Source organism: Ruditapes philippinarum, unplaced genomic scaffold, assembly GCF_026571515.1.
Source record: "Ruditapes philippinarum isolate M1 unplaced genomic scaffold, ASM2657151v2 ctg5488_1_1_1_1, whole genome shotgun sequence".
NCBI lineage: Eukaryota > Metazoa > Mollusca > Bivalvia > Venerida > Veneridae > Ruditapes > Ruditapes philippinarum.
In genome coordinates, this window is record NW_026856170.1 from 1 (window position 1) to 21,324 (window position 21,324).

The following is a 21,324-nucleotide window of genomic DNA, read 5'->3' on the forward strand; positions in this document are numbered from 1 at the left end:
TAACTTTTATCAAAAGCTAGGAGTAGTTAATTTGCTACTGCACTAAGGTGAAAATTAATTGTTTGATTGATTAAATCACATGTTGCATGGTGATTTCCAAGAGTTACTCGAGGAGCAAAGCTTCAGATGCTCTTTTATGCATTACTTCAGAAACATGCGTGCACTGTCGTAGACTAACCAACCTTCTGTTTGCTAGATGGATAATTTCCTCTAATGAAAGAATCTAAAGTTGTCATTAGGATAATAGAATTTCTCAGCAAGTAATTCAAAGTTTGAAACCACTTGGCCACAAATGTCCCCCTCAAACAAAATATATTAATTTAATACCTAAACACAGTACTGAATTTAAGCTGGACTGAAAATATTTACAGTGTTCATTACAACCTTGTTCAGATCCATGTATTTGCAAAATTGTCATTAATAAACGCTTCACAAATTTCAATCAAGAAATGCTGCAGTCAAAAATGCCTACTTATTAGATTATTCAAATGTTCAACTATACCACCCTATGGCAGTTAATAATACAAAATATCATAATACAGCATAGACAATATAGTAAGTGTAAAAGTGACACGCCCACAGAGCAAAATCATACATGCACACAATCATGCCACCTTAACTTCGTTTTTATGACTTAAAAACCAAGTTACTTACAACATCCAAACTTTCTGTAACCTTGACCTTTGATGTCTTTAGCCTCTCTCTGAGATTAGTGTAATATGTCTTCGGTATTTTCAGAAATTCCTGGCCTCTTGCTCGCAGATTTGTGACCTGTCAATATCATAAATGTCATGGTTAAGGATTTATCATATAAATATATCATATTGTAGAAAACTTATAAGTGGGTTAACAGATATGAATATAAAGCATTTTAAGGGTCCAAGGTTCCTGTACTGGTAAGGCTGCAATAATCATTTGTTATCCTGTAACATAAAGCACCTTTTTTACATGGTCAATATATGCAACATTGCACAGTACAGTCCAACACGACAGAGTCTTTCTTACTACAATTTCGCTACAAGACTAATAGTTTTCTGGTGACCTAATGTACTTGCTATGTTAATGACAATGGATGGGCAGACGGAATAACAAAGGCGAAATCATTTCCCAAATTTGAAACAAAGAGAAAGATAAACATACTTACAGCTGTAATAATGTCATCTGTGTTCATGGCGATATGTTGTACCCCGGCTCCACCATAATAATCTACATACTCCTGTAATATATGCATGAGCAGGTTTGATTGGTCAACAACATGTGGTGGAGAACTTTGAGTTTGACGTAACATATTTCAGTAATATACCATATACCTACAAAGTTTTGTCAAATTCTCAATCACTTCTAAATTTTTCTTTCCCTAATTGACTTTTTCAAGTAAATAATTTGAAACGACAGCTCAGGTTATATGAAAAATTTTGTCAAAAAAAAAAAATCATCAAAGGTTTTGCTTTTACCAGGTTGCAACCTTGCAAATAAATTTCTAGACCTGACACTTTCCCTGCTGATTCATTATTGTTTTAACTTTAACACATAAACTAGCAATCTTGATTAGGGCTGGGGCGTGTATCCGAGTACTCGGATAATCACGAATCAAAGTGAAAAATCGAGTTTGACTATTCGTAAGCCCAGAGATCGTGTATCGCGATCTAATTTTTTTATATACATTCACTGTTTCTCACACTCTTAAAATCGAGAAAATACGAGTAAAGTATAAATTATATGAAGTTTACCTAAAATACAATTTGCTGGTTAAAAACCATGATGCTGAGCTAGGAAGTAATTGGTTTCAAAAAACAAACAAAAATATTCATCCAAAGAATAAAAACATAAATCTATTTTATATTTTATATTTTTAATGTTTATTATTGTTTTTTTTTATTTTATTAAACATGTTTTTATAACTAATGTACATGTTTTCTGAAATTCATGGGTGTCTTGATAACAAAATATTTGTGGTTCGATTTGTGAATCGTAAGTGCTGAATCGTGGTTCGGATTGGATCGTCACTTATCCGACGATCCACACCCCTAATCTTGATAACTTAACAGAGATGGATACCTGACACCTTTTCTATATCAAATTAAACGTTCCATTGAATAAATCGTTACCATGCATGGAAAAAACTCCGAAACATATTTCTTTCACTAATTAAGTTTAAAAAGCGATCATTTGACCTGGACCCTTCAATATGGTAGATAACCAAACATGACCGTAATCAATACAATAACAAAATTTGTAAATTACCTGTATCTGACTCTTGCGTTTCCCAGGTGCCGGCTCGTTAATCGGCATTTTTATCGTCTCCTCAAAGTTCGTGACAACTATAGATCTAAGGGCAGAGTACTCTGTGTGCACCTGCTCGTCATCCACTGACCAGAAACGGTGAAACATCAAATTCTTCTCATACCTGTAAATTTTCAAAAAATACCAACAGCATAAGAAATTGTAAGTTCTCAACAAAATAAACAAATTTTAAGTTTTCAACAAAATAAACAAATTTTAAGTTTTCAACAAAATAATGAATTTTTTAAAGTATTTCAAGAAAATAATGAACAATTTTTTAATTAAAAAAAAAAATAATAATAAACAAACCTAAGTTTATAGCAAAAGAGAAAACAATTTATTTAAGTTTTCCAATAAAATATTGTAATGCCTTAGATTTTTTCTTAATTTTTATGCACAGTGCACATTTCATTGCAACATTATTAACTCTGGTATAACTTACCATTCAGCTACATTAGCCATTTCCATGTCTGGCTGATTACCAACAATATGATCTGTAAAATTCAATCCAATCTTTGGTCTGTAAAAAAAAACATAACAATTTACACAGTTTTACTATAATGAAAAAAAATGTCTGTGTTACCTCCCTTTATTGATGAATTTTTATATATAATTGCACTAGTGAAACAATCATTTGACTGTAAAGATTATTCAAGGGACACCACTGAGGTTTTATGACAATGAAGGGACTGGAAAGATTTTTCTGAGATTCGGGAACCATTTGTTTCAGGTCTGAAAAAATTATGTGTACGCTTATTTTCAAGTCATTCTCTCACCCTATGTTTTCAGCAAGTTCATTTTTATGCAAAATGACCAAAAAATGAATATCGTAGCATTACATTTTTCACTCAAATCGGGCTAAGAATCACACAAAAACCAACTCTATTACAAGTGGAAAACTGACAGCGAACAGCATGGATCCTGATCAGACTGCGCGGATGCACAGGCTGGTCTGGATCCATGCTGGTCGCAAACGCACTATGTTAGTTTTGTCGTGACGCGGCTCATATAGTATTTATCATAAGCAATCATCAGAAGTTCTTGTGTTGACAATGAGTATCAGCCATCTTGCATTTGAAAGAAAAGAGGTTCTACACAAGCCCAACAAATCGTGCGCCAGGGCTTTTTATTATATGTCCGACGGATGCCTGACATCTAATGTAATGTCAGTTTGTAAAATTGTTCGGTCTTGGAGTCAAAATATTGAGACAGGTCTACATATGCACACTTGTGACAGAAATAATGCAAAAACGGGCATGCAAGGTCTTCTTCTACCACTAAAGTTGATAAGTCAGCATACACCTATACTGTTCTCCAAACCATAAAAGAAAATAACATTTTCATACATGAGGTGGAATTGTCTTTGTAATTAACCACGAGTGTCAAATCACTATTTGCAATTTATGAAAAAGATCAAAACTTATATAAATTTCAATACTAAAATTATCTTACAGCAACTTAGTTAGGGGATCACCAGTGGAATCTGTAGCTCTGTAACCTGGTAAATAGATTCCCTTGAAGCCAGATAGGTCAAACAAGGTGTGGGTCGTATCTCCGTACGTCTGTATCACACAATATCGTACAGTTCCGTTCTCATCCGACATCTCAGATGGCGGTTTTACGACTATTGCTCCCTTCTCCACAGCTCTCTGAAATAGTATCAAGAAAACATTTAACAAAATTTGACATTAATTCTAAGAATATTAGTATTTTAGCAACAATAATTCCCAGTATTGTACTAGACCAGACTGTCCATTTATGACTTCAATTTTACTGTCCCTCACCGCTCAAATCTCAGCAGGAATGTATCCAGCTAGTTTACAGAATGTTGGTGGTTCTAATCAGGAGCCCACTTGTGCCTGAAATAATTTACAAAGAAGCAACGGAGGTCTTCCTTCACCCGTAAAGCTGGAAATTCTCCATATGACCAATACATCTACCGTGTGCGCTTAAAATAAAAGAAAATATTTTTTATACAGAGATTTACTACCATATGAACCATATATTTTAATAATATTATAAGCTTATCACAAAAGTATGTTTAAAGAAAATATATATAATATAAAGTAAGGTGTCAAGGAACATTAGTTGATTTGTATCTTCAAAGCCAGGAACCAAATCTACACTTTCTCACAATCAAACCAGATTCAGTACCTGAGGTACCAGTAGACTAAGTATAAAGTTAGTTGGCTGTTCACCAAAATAAAAACATGTAATAACAAATATGAGTTAACTTGTAAAATTGAGTTTCGGTATCTGTAGTGAGTGGTAGCTGTTAATATTCCCATCTGTACTCACAGTCAGTGTAAGGTTCATATATAGGTATATAAACAGTGTGTAGCACTTAGTAATTTGACTAATGTGTTATTATTTACCTTGTATATAGCATCAACATCCTCCACTTGAAATGCAACATCTTTCACCCCATCTCCATGCTTGATTAAATGCTCTCCTATCTCTGTAAACAAGTAGAGAATATTTTCAAAGAACTGGACAAGAAAAATTACAAAACTAATTATATAATAATACAATTGTACTTATACAGAATAAAATGTTCCAGAACAAAATATAATTCTGCAACTTTAAGCAGGGTTTTATCTATTTCACAAAGATATTGTGCATGTGTCATTCGCTTTTAAGACATGAGTACATAAACATTTACATGTTGTTTAGTTCTACTGCATCAATTCTAAAAGTGGCTTATTCACTTTTAAGACCATTTCACTATTAAGACCACTCATTTTAGTCAGTTGCATTAGTGGTCTTAATAAAGAGAATTTACTGTATACAAAAACTATTATGGTTTCACACTCTGATAAGAGTGAGTATCAAAATATCATAGTACTTTATGAATACCATTTATCTATATTTCATTAATAAGTGTTTCTTTCAACTGAAATTTCCTTTACTTTAAATTTAATTGATAAATTTAAATCCTCATTCAGGCATGTTAAGCAACAACGAAACTGATTTTAATTTCACTCTTTTTTTTATACTTTTATTTTTAATGTATCCTGTTACAGTTTCCCCATTTATTTTAGCATATAGCTGATCCACCATTTGCTTTTTTGCATTTTCAAATTAAATCCAATAAAGATAAAGTACTTAGTATGAATGTCAAAACCTTGTTTACATTTTGTTACATTTTTAAAGGCACATTATGCCTCAGTGTTCAATATTTTTTAATTCTTTAGAAATGTCAAACATTAAAATAGTGTTTGAATAATGGATTTAGAGCATGTTAATATGTTTAATAACTGAAGAAAGAATAACATGTAATAAAGGTAGGGAAATGTAAGAAAAGTTGTATTTTGACTCCTGTACAAAAAGCTAATTCACTAATTCACTATAATTACACAGATTGCCAACAGAGCTATATCTGCAAAAGATAGTCCATGTATATAGCGAACAAGCATTATTGAAAACAGTACAGTCACAAGATATCAAAATTAAAAGTTATTGAGAAAATAAAATTAGTAGCATTTCTAAGGCATAATGGGCCTTTAACACAAATTATTTCACATTGGCCCATTTCTTTCTTTTCTTTTCCATTAACAAGCCTTAATACATTATTAAGGAGTATAAACGCAGGTTTGCTCTTCCTACACACGCCATAATGTATTATTCATTTCTGAGCATTTATATGCCTTTAATGAACAAACATTATAATTACCTTTTGGCTCATAAGGGTTCAGCATGTTTTCAAACTCAAATAGAATCTGAAAAAAAAGTTATTAAAAACACCATAAAGACTATTAAGACATTTCCCAGGGTCATACATATTATAACATCTTGACTTTCTATAGAGAATCTCAGGTGAAACAATTAACATCAAACAATTAGCTGTATAAATAAATGTCCATTTATTACATGACTTATTAATAACTATAACATAATGGTGAAATTTTTTTTTTCTTAAAATTTTTTTTTTTTAACACATTCAAATAAGTTTTGAAACACATTTAAACAATTTAATTATCTCTATTTTGGCTTAAAACAGGAAGTAATAGAAAAGTTACCTTATTTTGTCTGACTACATGGGCCGCCACTTCTCTACTTCCAGTCTCAAGCCCTCGGTATGCGAAGGGTTCAAAACCCAATCTTGTAATGTAGTAAGAGGCAGCCTAGATATAGATGAGCATTAAACGTATCTTAAAATATCAACTTGATTGAGAGATGTGATTTTATAAAAGACATGTGAGCTTATGAAATAAAATTCTAGTACTTAAAACATAGTTCTGGTCTGGATCAGAAAGTAAGCATAAGCGTTAAGGGACAATGTGGTTGGAGTCAGTGCCAAGGGTCTGAGGTCAATGTCAGTACCAAGGGTTAGAGGTCAATGTCAGTGCCAAGGGTTAGAGGTCTATGTCAGTGCCAAGGGTTAGAGGTCAATGTCAGTGCCAAGGGTTAAAGGTCAATGTCAGGGCCAAGGGTTAGGGGTCAATGTCAGTGCCATGGATTTAGGGTCAATGTCAGGGCCAAGGATTAAAGATCAATGTTAGGGCTAAGAGTTAAGGGTCAATGTCAGTGCAAATGATTAAGGGTCAATTTCAGGGCCACGGGTTAGATGTCAATGTCAGTTCCAAGGGTTAGGGGTCAATGTTAGTGCAAAGTATTAAGGGTCAATGTCAGGGCCAAAGGTTAGGGGTCAATGTCAAGGGGTCAATATCAGTGCAAAGAATTAAGTGTAAATGTCAGGGCCAAGGGTTGGGGGGTCAATGTCAGGGCCAAGGGTTAGGGGTCAATGTCAGTGCAAAGGGTTATGGGTAATTGTCAGGGTGTCAGTACTAGCATCAGTCAGTGTCATGGACACTCCCTGACCAGTCAAACAATTTAACTTTAATATTGGATATTACATTGATGTAGAGTCAAACAGAAAGAACAAATTCATATGACTAATTTAAATTGACTTATCAAAATTCAAAGCTGGCTAAAGATGGTATTACTTCTGTTGCGCAGAAGAGAAAGACCTCAGTTGCCCTTCTGTGCATTTTTCAGGTAGCAATGGGCATCCAAGTAGAACCAATGATGTTCTGAAAGCAAGTTGGATAGCTTCCTTACAAGAAAGAAATCCAAAGTCCCTGGTGGGATTTGAACACAAAGCAGTGACCTTCACCTGGTTTAAAATGTTTGTGTAGATGAGAAATATATACAGTACCTGTTTTGCATTTTTCCGACCCAGAATTTGACTCTGTGAAATGACACAAATTTTCCTGCCTCCGGCTGTAACAGAGAATAAACAATTTTAACACTTTATCATACTTATGTTAATTGCCATTACTTCCTAATGCAGAACATAATTCTATCCAAGCTACACACTTACAGATGAGAAAGCACATTTTCACAACGCAAACTTAATTTTGTGCAGCCAGGCGGAATGTGCCAGCGATATGTGCAACTAGGAATGGCACTCAGATTATTTCTTTGAAATTTCATTGAAATTCCACCAGCAGTTTTTACATGTAGTTTAAAGATCCTTAACATTATAATTACGGATGTAATAACTTTTATATGAAATTTTATATAATTATGTAAATAATTATTCTTCTAAAACAATTTCCAAACATCCAAGAATATGTTAAATATATACTGCAAATGTTTATTCGTATTATAAGTAATCATTAAAATCCATGCAATCATTTCTTATAGACAAAATTTGGCTTAGACTATATCGAAAATAGATTTCTTATTACCTCTCTTTATTAACATGAAATGTTAATTCGGTAATATCTTTGCAAATAATGCTTTTTTGAACTTAAGATATTGACAAATCTTCATTTTATGATATTAAACTATAAAAAAAATTGTGTTACAGGATCCAGGAAATGTATAAACATCATATGTAACAAACACATGTAACAGTTAGCATGTTTTATGGGAGAAGAGCTATTTTAAGTGTGTTACTTACACATTACCTGTATAATTTATGAAGATTGGACTGTCTCATCCAACATTCTAACTGAACAAAAAACTTAATTTGTTTACTAGACAATTTTAAAATTTTTTATAAAAATTATCACAAAAACAAGATATGTTTGTAAAACATGTATGCCCCCTATCAGCAGCCAATTAGTCATGTGATAAGGTTATTATGCATGACGTCTGACCCAGTGATCAAACAATTAATAAGGGTTATAAAGTATCTACTGGTCATGACCTTGACCTTTGACCCCTTGACCCAAAACTCAATAGGGGTCATCTGCTGGTCACGACCAATCATCATACAAAGTTTGAAGTTCCTAGGCCTAGGCGTTTTTAGTAAATTGATCAGAAACCGTTTTAACCTACAAGGTCAATGTGACCTTGACCTTTGAACCCCAAAATCAATAGGGGTCATCTGCTGGTTCATGACCAATCAGCATGCCAAGTTTTGAAGTTCTTAGGCCTATGGGTTCTCTTATTATTGATCGGAAACCGTTTTAACATACAAGGTCAATGTGACCTTGACCTTTGACCCCAAAATCAAAAGGGTCATCTGCTGGTCATGACCAATCACCATGCCAAGTTTGAAGTTTCTAGGCCGAAGCGTTCTTTAGTTATTGATCAGAAACCGTTTTTACTTACAAGGTCATTGTGACCTTGACCTTTGACCCCTTGATCCCAAAATCAATAGGAGTAATCTGCTGGTCATGACAAATCACCATACCAAGTTTGAAGTTCCTAGGCCTTAAGGTTCTTTAGTTATTGATCGGAAACCGTTTTTACCTACAAGGTCAATGTGACCTTGACCTTTGACCCCTTGACCCCAAAATCAATAGGGGTCATCTACTGATCATGACCAATCACCATACCAAGTTTAATGTTCCTAAGCCTATAAGGTTCTTTAGGTATTGATCGGAAACCGTTTTTACCTACAAGGTCAATGTGACCTTGACCTTTGACCCCTTGACCCCAAAATCAATAGGGGGTCATCTACTGATCATGACCAATCACCATACCAAGTTTGAAGTTCCTAGGCCTTAAGGTTCTTTAGTTTATTGATCGGAAACCGTTTTTGCTTTAAGGTCAATGTGACCTTGACCTTTGACCCCTTGACCCCAAAATCAATAGGGGTCATCTACTGGTCATGACTAACCACCATACCAAGTTTGAAGTTCCTAGGCCTTAAGGTTCTTTAGTTATTGATCGGAAACTGTTTTTTTGCTTTCAAGGTCAATGTGACCTTGACCTTTGACCCCTTGACTCCAAAATCAATAGGGGTCATCTACTGATCATGACCAATCACCATACCAAGTTTGAAGTTCCTAGGCCTTAAGGTTCTTTAGTTATTGATCGGAAACCGATTTTGCTTTCAAGGTCAATGTGACCTTGACCTTTGACCCCTTGACCCCAAAATCAATAGGGGTCATCTACTGGTCATGACCAATCACCATACCAAGTTTGAAGTTCCTAGGCCTTAAGGTTCTTTAGTTATTGATCGGAAACCGTTTTTGCTTTCAAGGTCAATGTGACCTTGACCTTTGACCCCTTGACCCCAAAATCAATAGGGGTCATCTACTGGTCATGACCAATCACCATACCAAGTTTGAAGTTCCTAGGCCTAAGGGTTCTTTAGTTATCACTCGGAAACCATTTGGTCTACGGACCGACGGACCGACGGACCGACGGACCGACAAGTGCAAAGCAATATACCCCCTTTTTTTCAAAATGGGGGCATAATTAATAGAAGAAATCTAAAATTTTTGTCTTTCTTATGGTTATTTTGTTTTATTATGTTTTTTTTTTTTTTTTTTTTTTTTTTTTTTTTTTTTTTTTTTTTTGGTCAGGCTTCTTCAAATAAATAGGTTATAAAACTTATAAACTGTAAAAATTATGTTATAAAAAATAACGGTATGGCTGATTCTGCAAAGAGTTGTAACATAGAAATTGCCTCTGTTTATTTAACACACTAACACACAATTAGATGTTGTAGTGTCATTAACAGAATAAAATGTTCTGAAACATTGCAAAATATTTAAATAAGGTTATATTTAAATAAAGTTCTAACCGTTTTTCAATGGTTTTGTGCATGCACCATTTGCTCTTCATGATAAAGGACAAACACTATTTTTTATTCAAAATGCAAACAATAATTTTGTTAACTGTTAACAGGCTGCAGATATAAGCTTTAATATATATACACTAAGTTTGTGAGAGAAGTATAATTTACAACGTTTCCTAATAAACTTGTTAAATTTCAGTAAAAATCGAAATGATCCAATTTAAAATGAATACCAAATATCTTTTTCTTTTCTATTTTAAGCTCTTGCGATGAACCACACCATTGTTCATCATTAAAGAGGCTTAAATGTTACAGCGATGCCAAATCAACACCAACACACCTAGCTGAGTATTCAACAAATTGTTGAGCTAGAAGCGGATGAATCAGAATGACAAATAAACCATCAATCCATTATCAGTCAACATAAACTCTTAGTTCAAGAAAGCTAGGTAAAAAAGAAAACATAACCCTTTTTAATTATCTGCAACACATAAGACTTTTTTTCACAGGTAGGAGAAAGTGACCCTACCTTTAAATTTGTGTACACTAAAGTTTTTAAGTGGAGAAGAAAAAACTTAAAGTAATTTAGATAAATAATTTTCTTCTAAACCAGTAAACAGTCACCTTTAACTACTATAGAATGGGAGTAAAAACCTGACAGTTAAAAATATTTGTGTTTTTCAGTTGTAAGTCCTTTATTTCATGTAGTTACTGCAGTAAATTAATTTTTTCAAGCAAATTAGATACATACATTTCATTTATTAAATGTATACATTTATAAGATGTTTAATTAGTAAATTTCAAACAAATGCATCATAATTATGTGTGTTTACAAAATGACCAAAGAATTTTTTTTTTATTTGGCCTGATTTACAAAACATTATTCTCTAAAGGTCAATGAAAAAGCAATGTTTATCTAGGCATGCCAAAAGCCTTTTAATACTATACAAGAAAAGCATTGATGCAAAGCATCAAAGGGCGACGCCAAAAGAATTTGATCCAGATTTGCACCTAAATACCGGTACGTTACGATACCGAAATCAACTTGATTTCGGTAAAGTTACCGAAATCAACTTTTCATTACCGAAATCAACTTATAAAATCACAATTAAGCGTTTTATTAATTGTTTTTCATTATAATATATTACAATAGGTTAATTTTGACTTACATGCAAAAAATCAGTTTAAAATAATTGATAATTATGAAATAAGGATCAAATAACTAAATATCAAGATTATTCCCTGATAAATTTTTAGAGCAGTCAAATTATATATCTGTATTCAAATTTATAATAGAAAATCATAAACGTCCGGATATTTTTTCTGCAGAAAATTGTTATGCAGAACAATCTAGTGCTAGTGCTAGTGTCTTGTAATAAATTGTTGCTGTACATACATAATTTGTGTACATTACACAGTATTATATTTTTCCATCAAAGTCCGATCATAGCTTTTTAAAAATACTATTTGAATAGAAAATTGTCATGCACGACAATCACGTGCTTGTGCTAATGTCTTACAAAATCCATCTTCTAGTGGTAGAATGTATGCAAAAAGTATTATTGTTATAGATGAAAACGTACATTATTATGTAAAAGATGCATATGAAAAAAAAGATGTATATAAAAAAAAAATATAAAAAAAACAAACAAACAAAAAAACATAGATATTAAATTTGACAAAAATGAAAAGAAAATTAATTAATTGATTATAAAAGAAATTAAAAGAAAAAAAAAAGAAAAAAAAGAAAAGAAAAAAGAAAAAAATGATGGGCCATGAAGGCCTCCCCGTGGTGTGGCCTGGATGCACTGAACAGATATCACACGCGATATCTATTCAGTTGCAACTGAACGCTCTCATCAGTAGGTTTTCTTTAATTTCAAAAACATAATACCTCAAATAATCAATATATATGTATTATACATGTATTTTATATAAATAATTTAAACTTCACAGCTGATTTCGGTAATGCTAAACACATAACGGGCTGTTTAGAACAAAGGGAAGTAACTCAATAATTACATTTTTGTTAATAACATCGTTAAATAAAATATTTTCAACAGATTTTTTAACTGAAAATCTATTTTACTATTTTTCATCAAATAATGAAGAAATAATAGCAATATTTTAACTAGTTTGTGTTTTACGAGTTGATTTCGGTAATGAAAAGTTGATTTCGGTAACTCTACCGAAATCAAGTTGATTTCGGTATCGTAACGTACCCCCTAAATACTTAACAAAAGATGTGTACTTTATAGCAGTACCATTACATGTGACCTGGAGGCTAGGGCCAGGTTAAGTTGAAACTTAACAAAAGATGTGTACTTTATAGCAGTACCATTACATGTGACCTGGAGGCTAGGGCCAGGTTAAGTTGAAACTTAAACCAAAAAAGAATAGACTCTGTCTTGCCAAGATGCAAAGGCAATTTATAGTCAATTAAGCAATCTTATAAGACTCATACTATAAGAAAGAATTTCTTCAGATTTAATTTATGAGACACAAGGATTCGTGAGTCATCAGCATATAATCACTGGCACGAGTATCGGACCTGGGAAGAAAAAATATGACCAGATGACCAGATTGATAAAAAAAACTGTGTTTATAACAAGAGCGATCAGTAATCACATGTGTCGCCTCATAATGGCCAATTTCATGTTGGGACAAATTTTGTGACAGACGGACAGACAGACGGACAGTGCACAACTAGACTAAGAACTAATCAATCATGTAAAGTTTGGATAAAATTGCACCAGTAGCTTATGAGGAGTAGTCCGGACAAGCTTTTGCGTATCTGGCAACACACAGAAAAAAACACCTTTTTATCAAAGGGCCATAACTCGGCCAAAAATCATTCAACCGGAAAACCCGTGCAATATGCGCAAGGACTTGAGCTACAGATCAATCCTGTAAAATTTCATTGAAATTGCATAAGTGGTATAAGAGAAGTAGTCTGGACAAACTTTAAAAATAAAAATTATTAAAGGGCCATAACTGAAACAAAAATCATTGAACCGGAAAATGCTGACAATATGCACAACTAGACTTGGTACTGATCATTCCTGTAAAGTTTGGATGAAATTGCACCAGTAGTTTATGAGGAGTAGTCCGGACAAGCTTTTGTGTATCTGGCAACACAAAAAAAGAAACCTTTTTATCAAAGGGCCATAACTCGGCCAAAAATCATTCAACCGGAAAACCCGTGCAATATGCGCAAGGACTTGAGCAACAGATCAATCCTGTAAAGTTTCAATGAAATTGCATTAGTGGTATAAGAGAAGTAGTCCGGACAAACTTTAAAATTAAAAATTATTAAAGGGCCATAACTCTGACAAAAACCATTGAACCGGAAAATCCTGACAATATGCACAACTAGACTTGGTACTGATCATTCCTGTAAAGTTTGGATGAAATTGCACTAGTAGTTTATGAGGAGTAGTCCGGACAAGTTTTGTGACGGACGGACGGACAGACGGACAGACAGACAGACAGACAGACGGACAGACGGACAGACGGACAGACAGACGACGGAGAAGTGATCCCTATATGTCGCCACTACTCCGTAGAGGCGACACAAAAACCAAAACAAAATATGTAAATAATGATCCCCTTTAAAAATATACTTTCAACTTGAAGTATATTTTAAAGGGGGTCATTATTTACATTTTATTTTGGTTGTTGACACTTTTAAGATGAACACAGGTTTTTTTATCAATCTGGCCATATTTTTTCATCCAAGGTCTGATGCTTGTGCCTGTGCATTATAATAAAAGCTTATTGCTTAGGGTTGAAGACATGTAATTGACATATATTAGACATAAAAGAAGACCTAAAATGAACATCAGGGGGACAGCATAGGTACTCAGAGCAGTAGTAGAATAAGTACCAGCCACATCAACCAGCTACTATCAGAGATAAGACTTAAACCATGTAAGAATGTCATTATATATGGCAGATGCTTGAAGTTTCATGAAGAAGAAGAAGAAAAACAACTTCTTCATGTGCAGGATAGTGTGTTCAACTGTATCAAATGCCCTTTGTAGATCTAAAAGTATCATGCAATACTGCCTTTGTCCATTTCAAATAATGCAATCTGTTAAATGAATCAAACATGTGTCAATTGAAAAACCACTTCTAAACCCTGACTGAAACTGCCTGACCATGACTCAAACCCATGACTTTCAGAAGACCAACTGAGCTATCCGTCCTGCTACACATTTTCTCTTTAATAATGAAACAGTTCTAAACCACAACATATTTCCCCACTATATCGATTTGTGTTCGTGAATTTCTTATGTTACAGAGCATAGGAAATTGAACTCATGCTTATATGCAGTCATAGGATGAGAAAAACTTTGAGCTTGACCAGAACTCATTAACCTGTGACCAACATAAGAAATTTTATGAAGGCTGATTTGTATTTTGCATCAAGGGCACCGGGCAAAAACATGAAAATGCAACAAACAAACCACTAGTGGTAGATTGTATTTTCATGTTTTCATCTGGCGCCCAGTTACTTTTTGTACTATGTTGGTTTTCATGTGGCACAAATCACCCACTATAAATTTAGTGCACAAATTTATTCAAGGGCAAGTAACAATCTACTCTATGTACAGTCTGTTGTCGCGTTGACTCAGGAGACCTGGAGGTTGAGACCGGTGTCTCTTCATTACAAATAGATAAGACAGAAGCTGTCCTTTTCAAACTATGCACATGTTAGAAAAAAATAGAATAACTATTCAGAATATGATTTTTTGAGACTTTATTAATTATATTGCTTGATCCAAGTTTAAGGACATTTTCAATCAATACATGTTTTATCATTTATAACTTTAAATGAAAGTCTCATCCCTTTAATAATAATGACATAACTGTATCTCTTTAAATGCAGAAAAATTATAAGTCTCAACATATCAATATACTACTGTCTAAGATATACATGTACATGCACATAACATTAATAATTCCCAGTTTATATTAAATAAATATGAAATCCTAACATTAACATTAACATGCTTTTGATGACCTTACAACTGGTGAATTATATACAACAAAAAATAGTATTATAAGTAATACCTAAGATAGACAGAAAAGAACAAATAATTTAGTAAACATAAGTTACTTCCCCTTAAAATAAAGAAAACCTGAAACCCAAAAGAACACGATAAACAGCAAAATTATGAAATGTTGCAGGTTCAATTTTATCAAGCCATGCAAATTAATGGTAAAGTATTCATAAAAAAATAGATGGCCATGTGTCAGCAGTAATTGCAGAAAATCGGATAGCTTTCAACATCCGGATACTGGTACACTTTGTAAAAACAACCATTCTGCGCAACAGATAAATGTAATAAGGATAAAATCAATAGGATAATCGTTTACAACAGTTTCATTACCTATCCTTATACTCAATTGCAGGTGAACTTTCTTCTTGTAGGAAAATTTTGAAAATGTATAAATGATACGCCTCAATCTAGACCACAACGATATTCGAAATCCGGGTTTTAGTATTGTCATTAAAACTAAGGGACAAGCTGTTAAACTTAACCCGCAATTTCGTGAAAATAATATCACAATGCACATGCTTTTTACATAAAGTTATTAAATACAAATATAACAACACATTTGTTTACTTGATTTTTACGAATCAAAATAAAACTAATTTACACAACATGAAATTAACTGCTAATAATAACAGCTCCTTCCATAGGCAAAAATAAAAAGCGTTCCATAATAGACGACGCCGCTCACCGGCGTCGCCAATAAGTAATGTACTTGTGTCCTTACTTATGTCCACATAAAAAACTGCAAACTATGTGTCATTAAACTGGGCCATTATTATTCTTTCCTTAGGCTTACAAAAACTTATTATTTAAACATGGGATCAATACAGGATGTTAAAAAGATCTCTAAATAACTGTAATAGTTATCGAAGATCAATCTAGATCTTAAATATTGATATTATAGTACGTTGAAGAAGATTGTTGTAAAAAAATAACATTGATAAAGAAACAGACATTGTCTCCCACAACATTAAGTGCCCAGCTGTCACAGTGTTAAAGTTGACAACTGATTAAGTTCAAGTCTTACAAGTTAACCTTATTATTTAAACAGACATTGTAGTATTTTGTTTGTATTTAAAGACACACAAGTAATGCAAAGGTCATCTGGCAACTGTCCAGCTTTCCTGGTGGACAAATAATTCAGGTGCTCTTCTATTTCAGTCTTTAGCGGAAACTTTGAGTGAAAAAAAATCAAACTTCCATACACAACCTGGATAGCTTCAACATATATGAAAGAATCCGAAGCAGTGTTTTTTTTTCACTTTTGGGGGAAGGGGGTCAGTGCCCATTGGAAGGGGAAAAATGCAACAGGAGGGGGATTTTTATACAGATCTAAAATATTGATGTGTCACATGATAAACTTGTTGGGATACCAGGAGTAGCTCCCCTTACCTATATGAAAAACCTTGCTTAACAGTAAGTCTTACAGGCATAAAATAAAGCATTTTTCGGCAGTTAGTTGCCAAAATATGATATTCATTGCAGGCAGATTTGGGCTGTCATATTATAGGGGGAAATTTCAGCTTTGAGAGGGGAAAAAACATACTATTTTGAGGGGGGAATAGGGAGAATTTCGCCGAATATTTTGGTGAAAAAAACACTGCCGAAGCACAAGTCAGAGGCAAATTTTAACCAGTAGGGCAGGAGGACCTATGAAGTATAATGCTGTCAAATGAATGGCAGCTCAAGGTCAGCATATAAAGGCCATATTTCATTTTAAGTCCCATTATGGCAAAAAAATGCTATAATTTTTATTTCACACAAGTTTTTATTTGTTTGGGTTGTCAGACCAAACAAATAATGGTAGCGAAATTTCAGACCCTGATGCTGTTAATTGCAAACATAATTGAGACATTATGCACCTTTAAAATCAATATGAGAACACCATAAAAGCACCATAAAAGTCATAGAGTCTAGCAGCAATAATGTGGAAATCATTATTGAAGTCATATTTGTACTGCAAGCCACACTTCAGCTTTATTCACATAAATATATACACATATTGCAACAAGAGCCCGGTTTGAGCCGGGTGATGCTCCCAGAATAGGTTTTGGACACAGGAAAGTACACCTCTTGTAGTTTCAGAGTTATGTCCCTGGAAAAAGTTCAAAGTGCAATAATTTCAAAATTAGGAAAGGCAGAGTTACTGTTCTTTCCACTGCACTTCTAATCACTAAGTGTTATCTATCAACTTACAAAGTTTCTTGTTGATATCTCTTATGGTTTCCGAGTTATGTTCCGGACAAATTAAAAAAGTAAAAATAAACAAATGGCAATAACTCCAGAATTAGGCAAGGCAGAGTTATGATTCTCATGCACTGCACATCTACCCATTGAGATACATCTACCTACAAAGTTTCATGTTGATATCTCTTATAGTTTTACAGCTATGTCCAGTACAAGATTTTTCTAAAAGGGGAGATAATTCAAAAATGAGGCTTAACAGAGTTATGTTTTTTTTTGCACTGCACTTCTACTCAATGAGATCTATCTACCTACAATGTTTCATCTTGATATCTCTTATAATTTTAGAGTTATGTTCCGGACAAAGTTCAGTGTTAAAATTAACAAAGGGCAATAACTCCAAAATTAGGACAAAAAGAGTTATTGTTCTTATGCACTGCACATCTACCCATTGAGATCTATTCACCTACAAAGTTTCATGTTGATATCTCTTATAGTTTTAGAGTTATGCCCCGGACAAGATTTTTCTATAAGGGGAGATAATTCAAAAATGAGGCTTAACAGAGTTATGGTTCTTTTGCACTGCACTTCTACTCAATGAGATCTATCTACCTACAATGTTTCATCTTGATATCTCTTATAATTTTAGAGTTATGTTCCGGACAAAGTTCAGTGTTAAAATTAACAAAGGGCAATAACTCCAAAATTAGGACAAAAAGAGTTATTGTTCTTATGCACTGCACATCTACCCATTGAGATCTATTCACCTACAAAGTTTCATGTTGATATCTCTTATAGTTTTAGAGTTATGCCCCGGACAAGATTTTTCTATAAGGGGAGATAATTCAAAAATGAGGCTTAACAGAGTTATGGTTCTTTTGCACTGCACTTCTACTCAATGAGATCTATCTACCTACAATGTTTCATCTTGATATCTCTTATAGTTTTAGAGTTATGTTCCGGACAAAGTTCAAAGTGTTGAAATTAACAAAGGGCAATAACTCCAAAATTAGGACAAAAAGAGTTATTGTTCTTATGCACTGCACATCTACCCATTGAGATCTATTCACCTACAAAGATTCATGTTGATATCTCTTATAGTTTTAGAGTTATGCCCCGGACAAGATTTTTCTATAAGGGGAGATAATTAAAAAACCGGGCAAAATAGAGTTATGGTTCTTTGACACTGCACTCCCCCTCAATGCCCTCTACCACTGTATGAAGTTTAAACAAATAATCTCCAAGGGTTTTTAAGTTATGCTCCGGACAAGAAAACGGACGGACAGACGGACAGACGGACGGACAGACGGACAAGGCGCCGACTATATGCTCCCCCGAAATTTTTCGGGGAGCATAAAAAATTTTCATTGATTCAAATTGTGTACTCAACAGCTGCAACTTCAACTATTTCATTTGAGCCGCGTCACGACAAAACCAACGCAATGCGTTTGCAACCAGCATGGATCCAGACCAGCCTGCGCATCCACGCAGTCTGATCAGGATCCATGCTGTTCGCTTACAAACCCTATTACAAGTAGAGAAACTGATTGCGAACAGCATGGATCCTGATCAGAATGCCCGGATGCGCAGGCTGGTCTGGATCCATGCTGGTCGCAAAAGCATTATGTTGGTTTTGTCGTGACGCGGCTCAAATGCATTTGAAAGCAAAAATAAAATCTGACATTCATTAAAAATGCAAACAAATATTTGATATTTAAACACTGCACTATAAATAATATCTCATGATATTTTAGATGCCGTCAAAGCCAGCTATTAATTTATCCTGGAATGTGTTAGAACAAATTTAGTTTAGTTTGATTGTGTTGGAAGCAGCACTGGCCTACAGGGATGTTGGATGGTGTCAGTTTGTATTTCATAAGGACATCAGACAGTTTAGACATGCCAATTTTGAGAATATATTTTTATTTTGGTATAAAGACTGACATGGAATTATGAGTTTTGTACATTTTCATTTAGTAGCTTGTTGTTTGAGTAATAAAATGTTATAACAGGTGCAAAATGTAAACATTAAAGGGAACTCCAGGGGAGTTTGGTTTTTCACACATAAGCCTTCCCTACCCCACACAAAATTTCTGGATCCCGCCCTGAACTTAATACAATGTATTGTATTATAATTGTACAACATATTTTACAAAGACATTATTTACAATAACCACATTACAAAAAGCAATAAACCTAATTAATTAAAATCCTATGAATGTTTTCACACCCTCCCTCCCCACCCTCCCCCCACCCCACTCATGAATTTACACATAATATGAATTATGTACAGACATTAACGTTTATGTACGAATGTAATTTAGTACTATTAAAGGCACATCAAGCCTCCTAATAAAGGCCAGTTAATGGAGGAAAGAATATTAAGCCTACACATTACATTTTGTACAATAATGAATTACATCAACTAATGAAATCATAACATTGTAACACGCCAGGTATTGCTCATAAGTGTAGATGTATATGTAGATATATATGTACTGAGGTGGAATATGACAGGTGCTCGATTTGTACTACAAATGCATGAATGCAAATTATGCTTCATGTTGCATCACGCTATTTGAAAAGATTATCAAAACTGGCAAAACATCTAATTACAATAACGTAAATTCATACAATATCAAATGCAATTAAATTGCTATCAAAAAACGGTCTAAACAGTCTATCTATTTATCTTGAAATCAAATATGATTGATCACAAAACCCCACAAAACCACATTACGAGGTAAACAACAGTTCAAGGTCAACCATTATCAACTAAAAACATAAACCAGAACAAAAACATGAGAGTGTCACTTACTTTTGGGCCTTTGTTCGTGTAGGTAGTCTGAAAAAGAAACAAAAAACGTGATAATTAAAATTTCTTCAAATGATTACAATACGAAAATACATGGAAACGACTGAGAAAATATTCCACTCACCATTTTGTCTTCTTGAACAACACAAATCTGTTTGTGTATTAGCGTTTCCCATTGGTTAGCTATATTAAGATTGACTAATCAAAATGGTCATTGGCTACACACCTCCACGTGCCATAAATTGAGATGTAAACATCATATAGCGAGAGGCCCTGCTATCATTATATAATATATGTACCATTATTTACAACTTAAGATATTTATAGCGTATATAGAAATATTCGTCCCTCCATCTCTTCATTTAAATCTGCAGAACAGTAAGTAAATTTAATAGCACATTATGGTTTGAATATTAACAATATGAGGAAATTAAAATTTATAAATAAATTAAGCTACATATTTTTTATATTTAATAGGACGAATTCGCAATTTAGAATTAACACATGACAACTTTAAACGGAAGACAAGAAATTTTAACACAACAATTACAGCCCCGGACATTTACATTGTATATAATTTGGTTTTTGAGACTGTTTCTATATTACATATATTAATTAAGGGAGCCAGCTTGTGTGGTGTTGGATAGGACGCGAGCTAGGACGTGAAAGATCCACATTTATAAATGATATATATACAGTATGCTCTATAGAAAAACATAATTCCTTTAATATTTTAGAACGGAATACATTATTACAAGTGTTACGTACAGTAGGTAGCTTTCTGTTACAAAGGAAATGAACATTATGTACAATACATCAACTAAATTTCGACACCTTAAAAATTGTCACGAGAACTCGTGTGAAAAGGGATTGTGGTTTCGTGCCATCAATATACGCTTAAAGAAGCGCAAATTGTAGTTTAGTAGAGGCTTTTCATAGCATCCACAATCGAAGCACGGCTTTAACTACAGGCTGTGGTCGAAACAATCCATTTATCG

General features: G+C 33.7%; 2 protein-coding genes across 2 annotated transcripts; both read right to left on the reverse strand.

Moving 5' to 3' along the window:
* Positions 1-654: 654 nt before the first annotated feature.
* Positions 655-6,403, reverse strand: LOC132745677 (4-hydroxyphenylpyruvate dioxygenase-like; the record flags this gene model as incomplete). Its single annotated transcript, XM_060734637.1, is given in 8 exon segments — positions 655-771; positions 1,145-1,216; positions 2,245-2,407; positions 2,726-2,803; positions 3,736-3,932; positions 4,659-4,741; positions 5,957-6,002; positions 6,303-6,403. Coding segments are annotated over 7 exon segments (735 nt in total), but the record flags the coding sequence as incomplete, so codon positions are not given.
* A 635-nt stretch (positions 6,404-7,038) lies between these two features.
* LOC132745679 (uncharacterized) lies at positions 7,039-20,548 on the reverse strand. The gene is made up of 3 exons (XM_060734638.1): positions 20,451-20,548; positions 20,330-20,356; positions 7,039-7,506 (listed from the first exon to the last, which is right to left on the reverse strand). Exons 1-3 carry the CDS (start codon positions 20,500-20,502, stop codon positions 7,226-7,228), a joined length of 360 nt encoding a protein of 119 aa, XP_060590621.1. The 5' UTR covers positions 20,503-20,548; the 3' UTR covers positions 7,039-7,225.
* Positions 20,549-21,324: the final 776 nt, after the last annotated feature.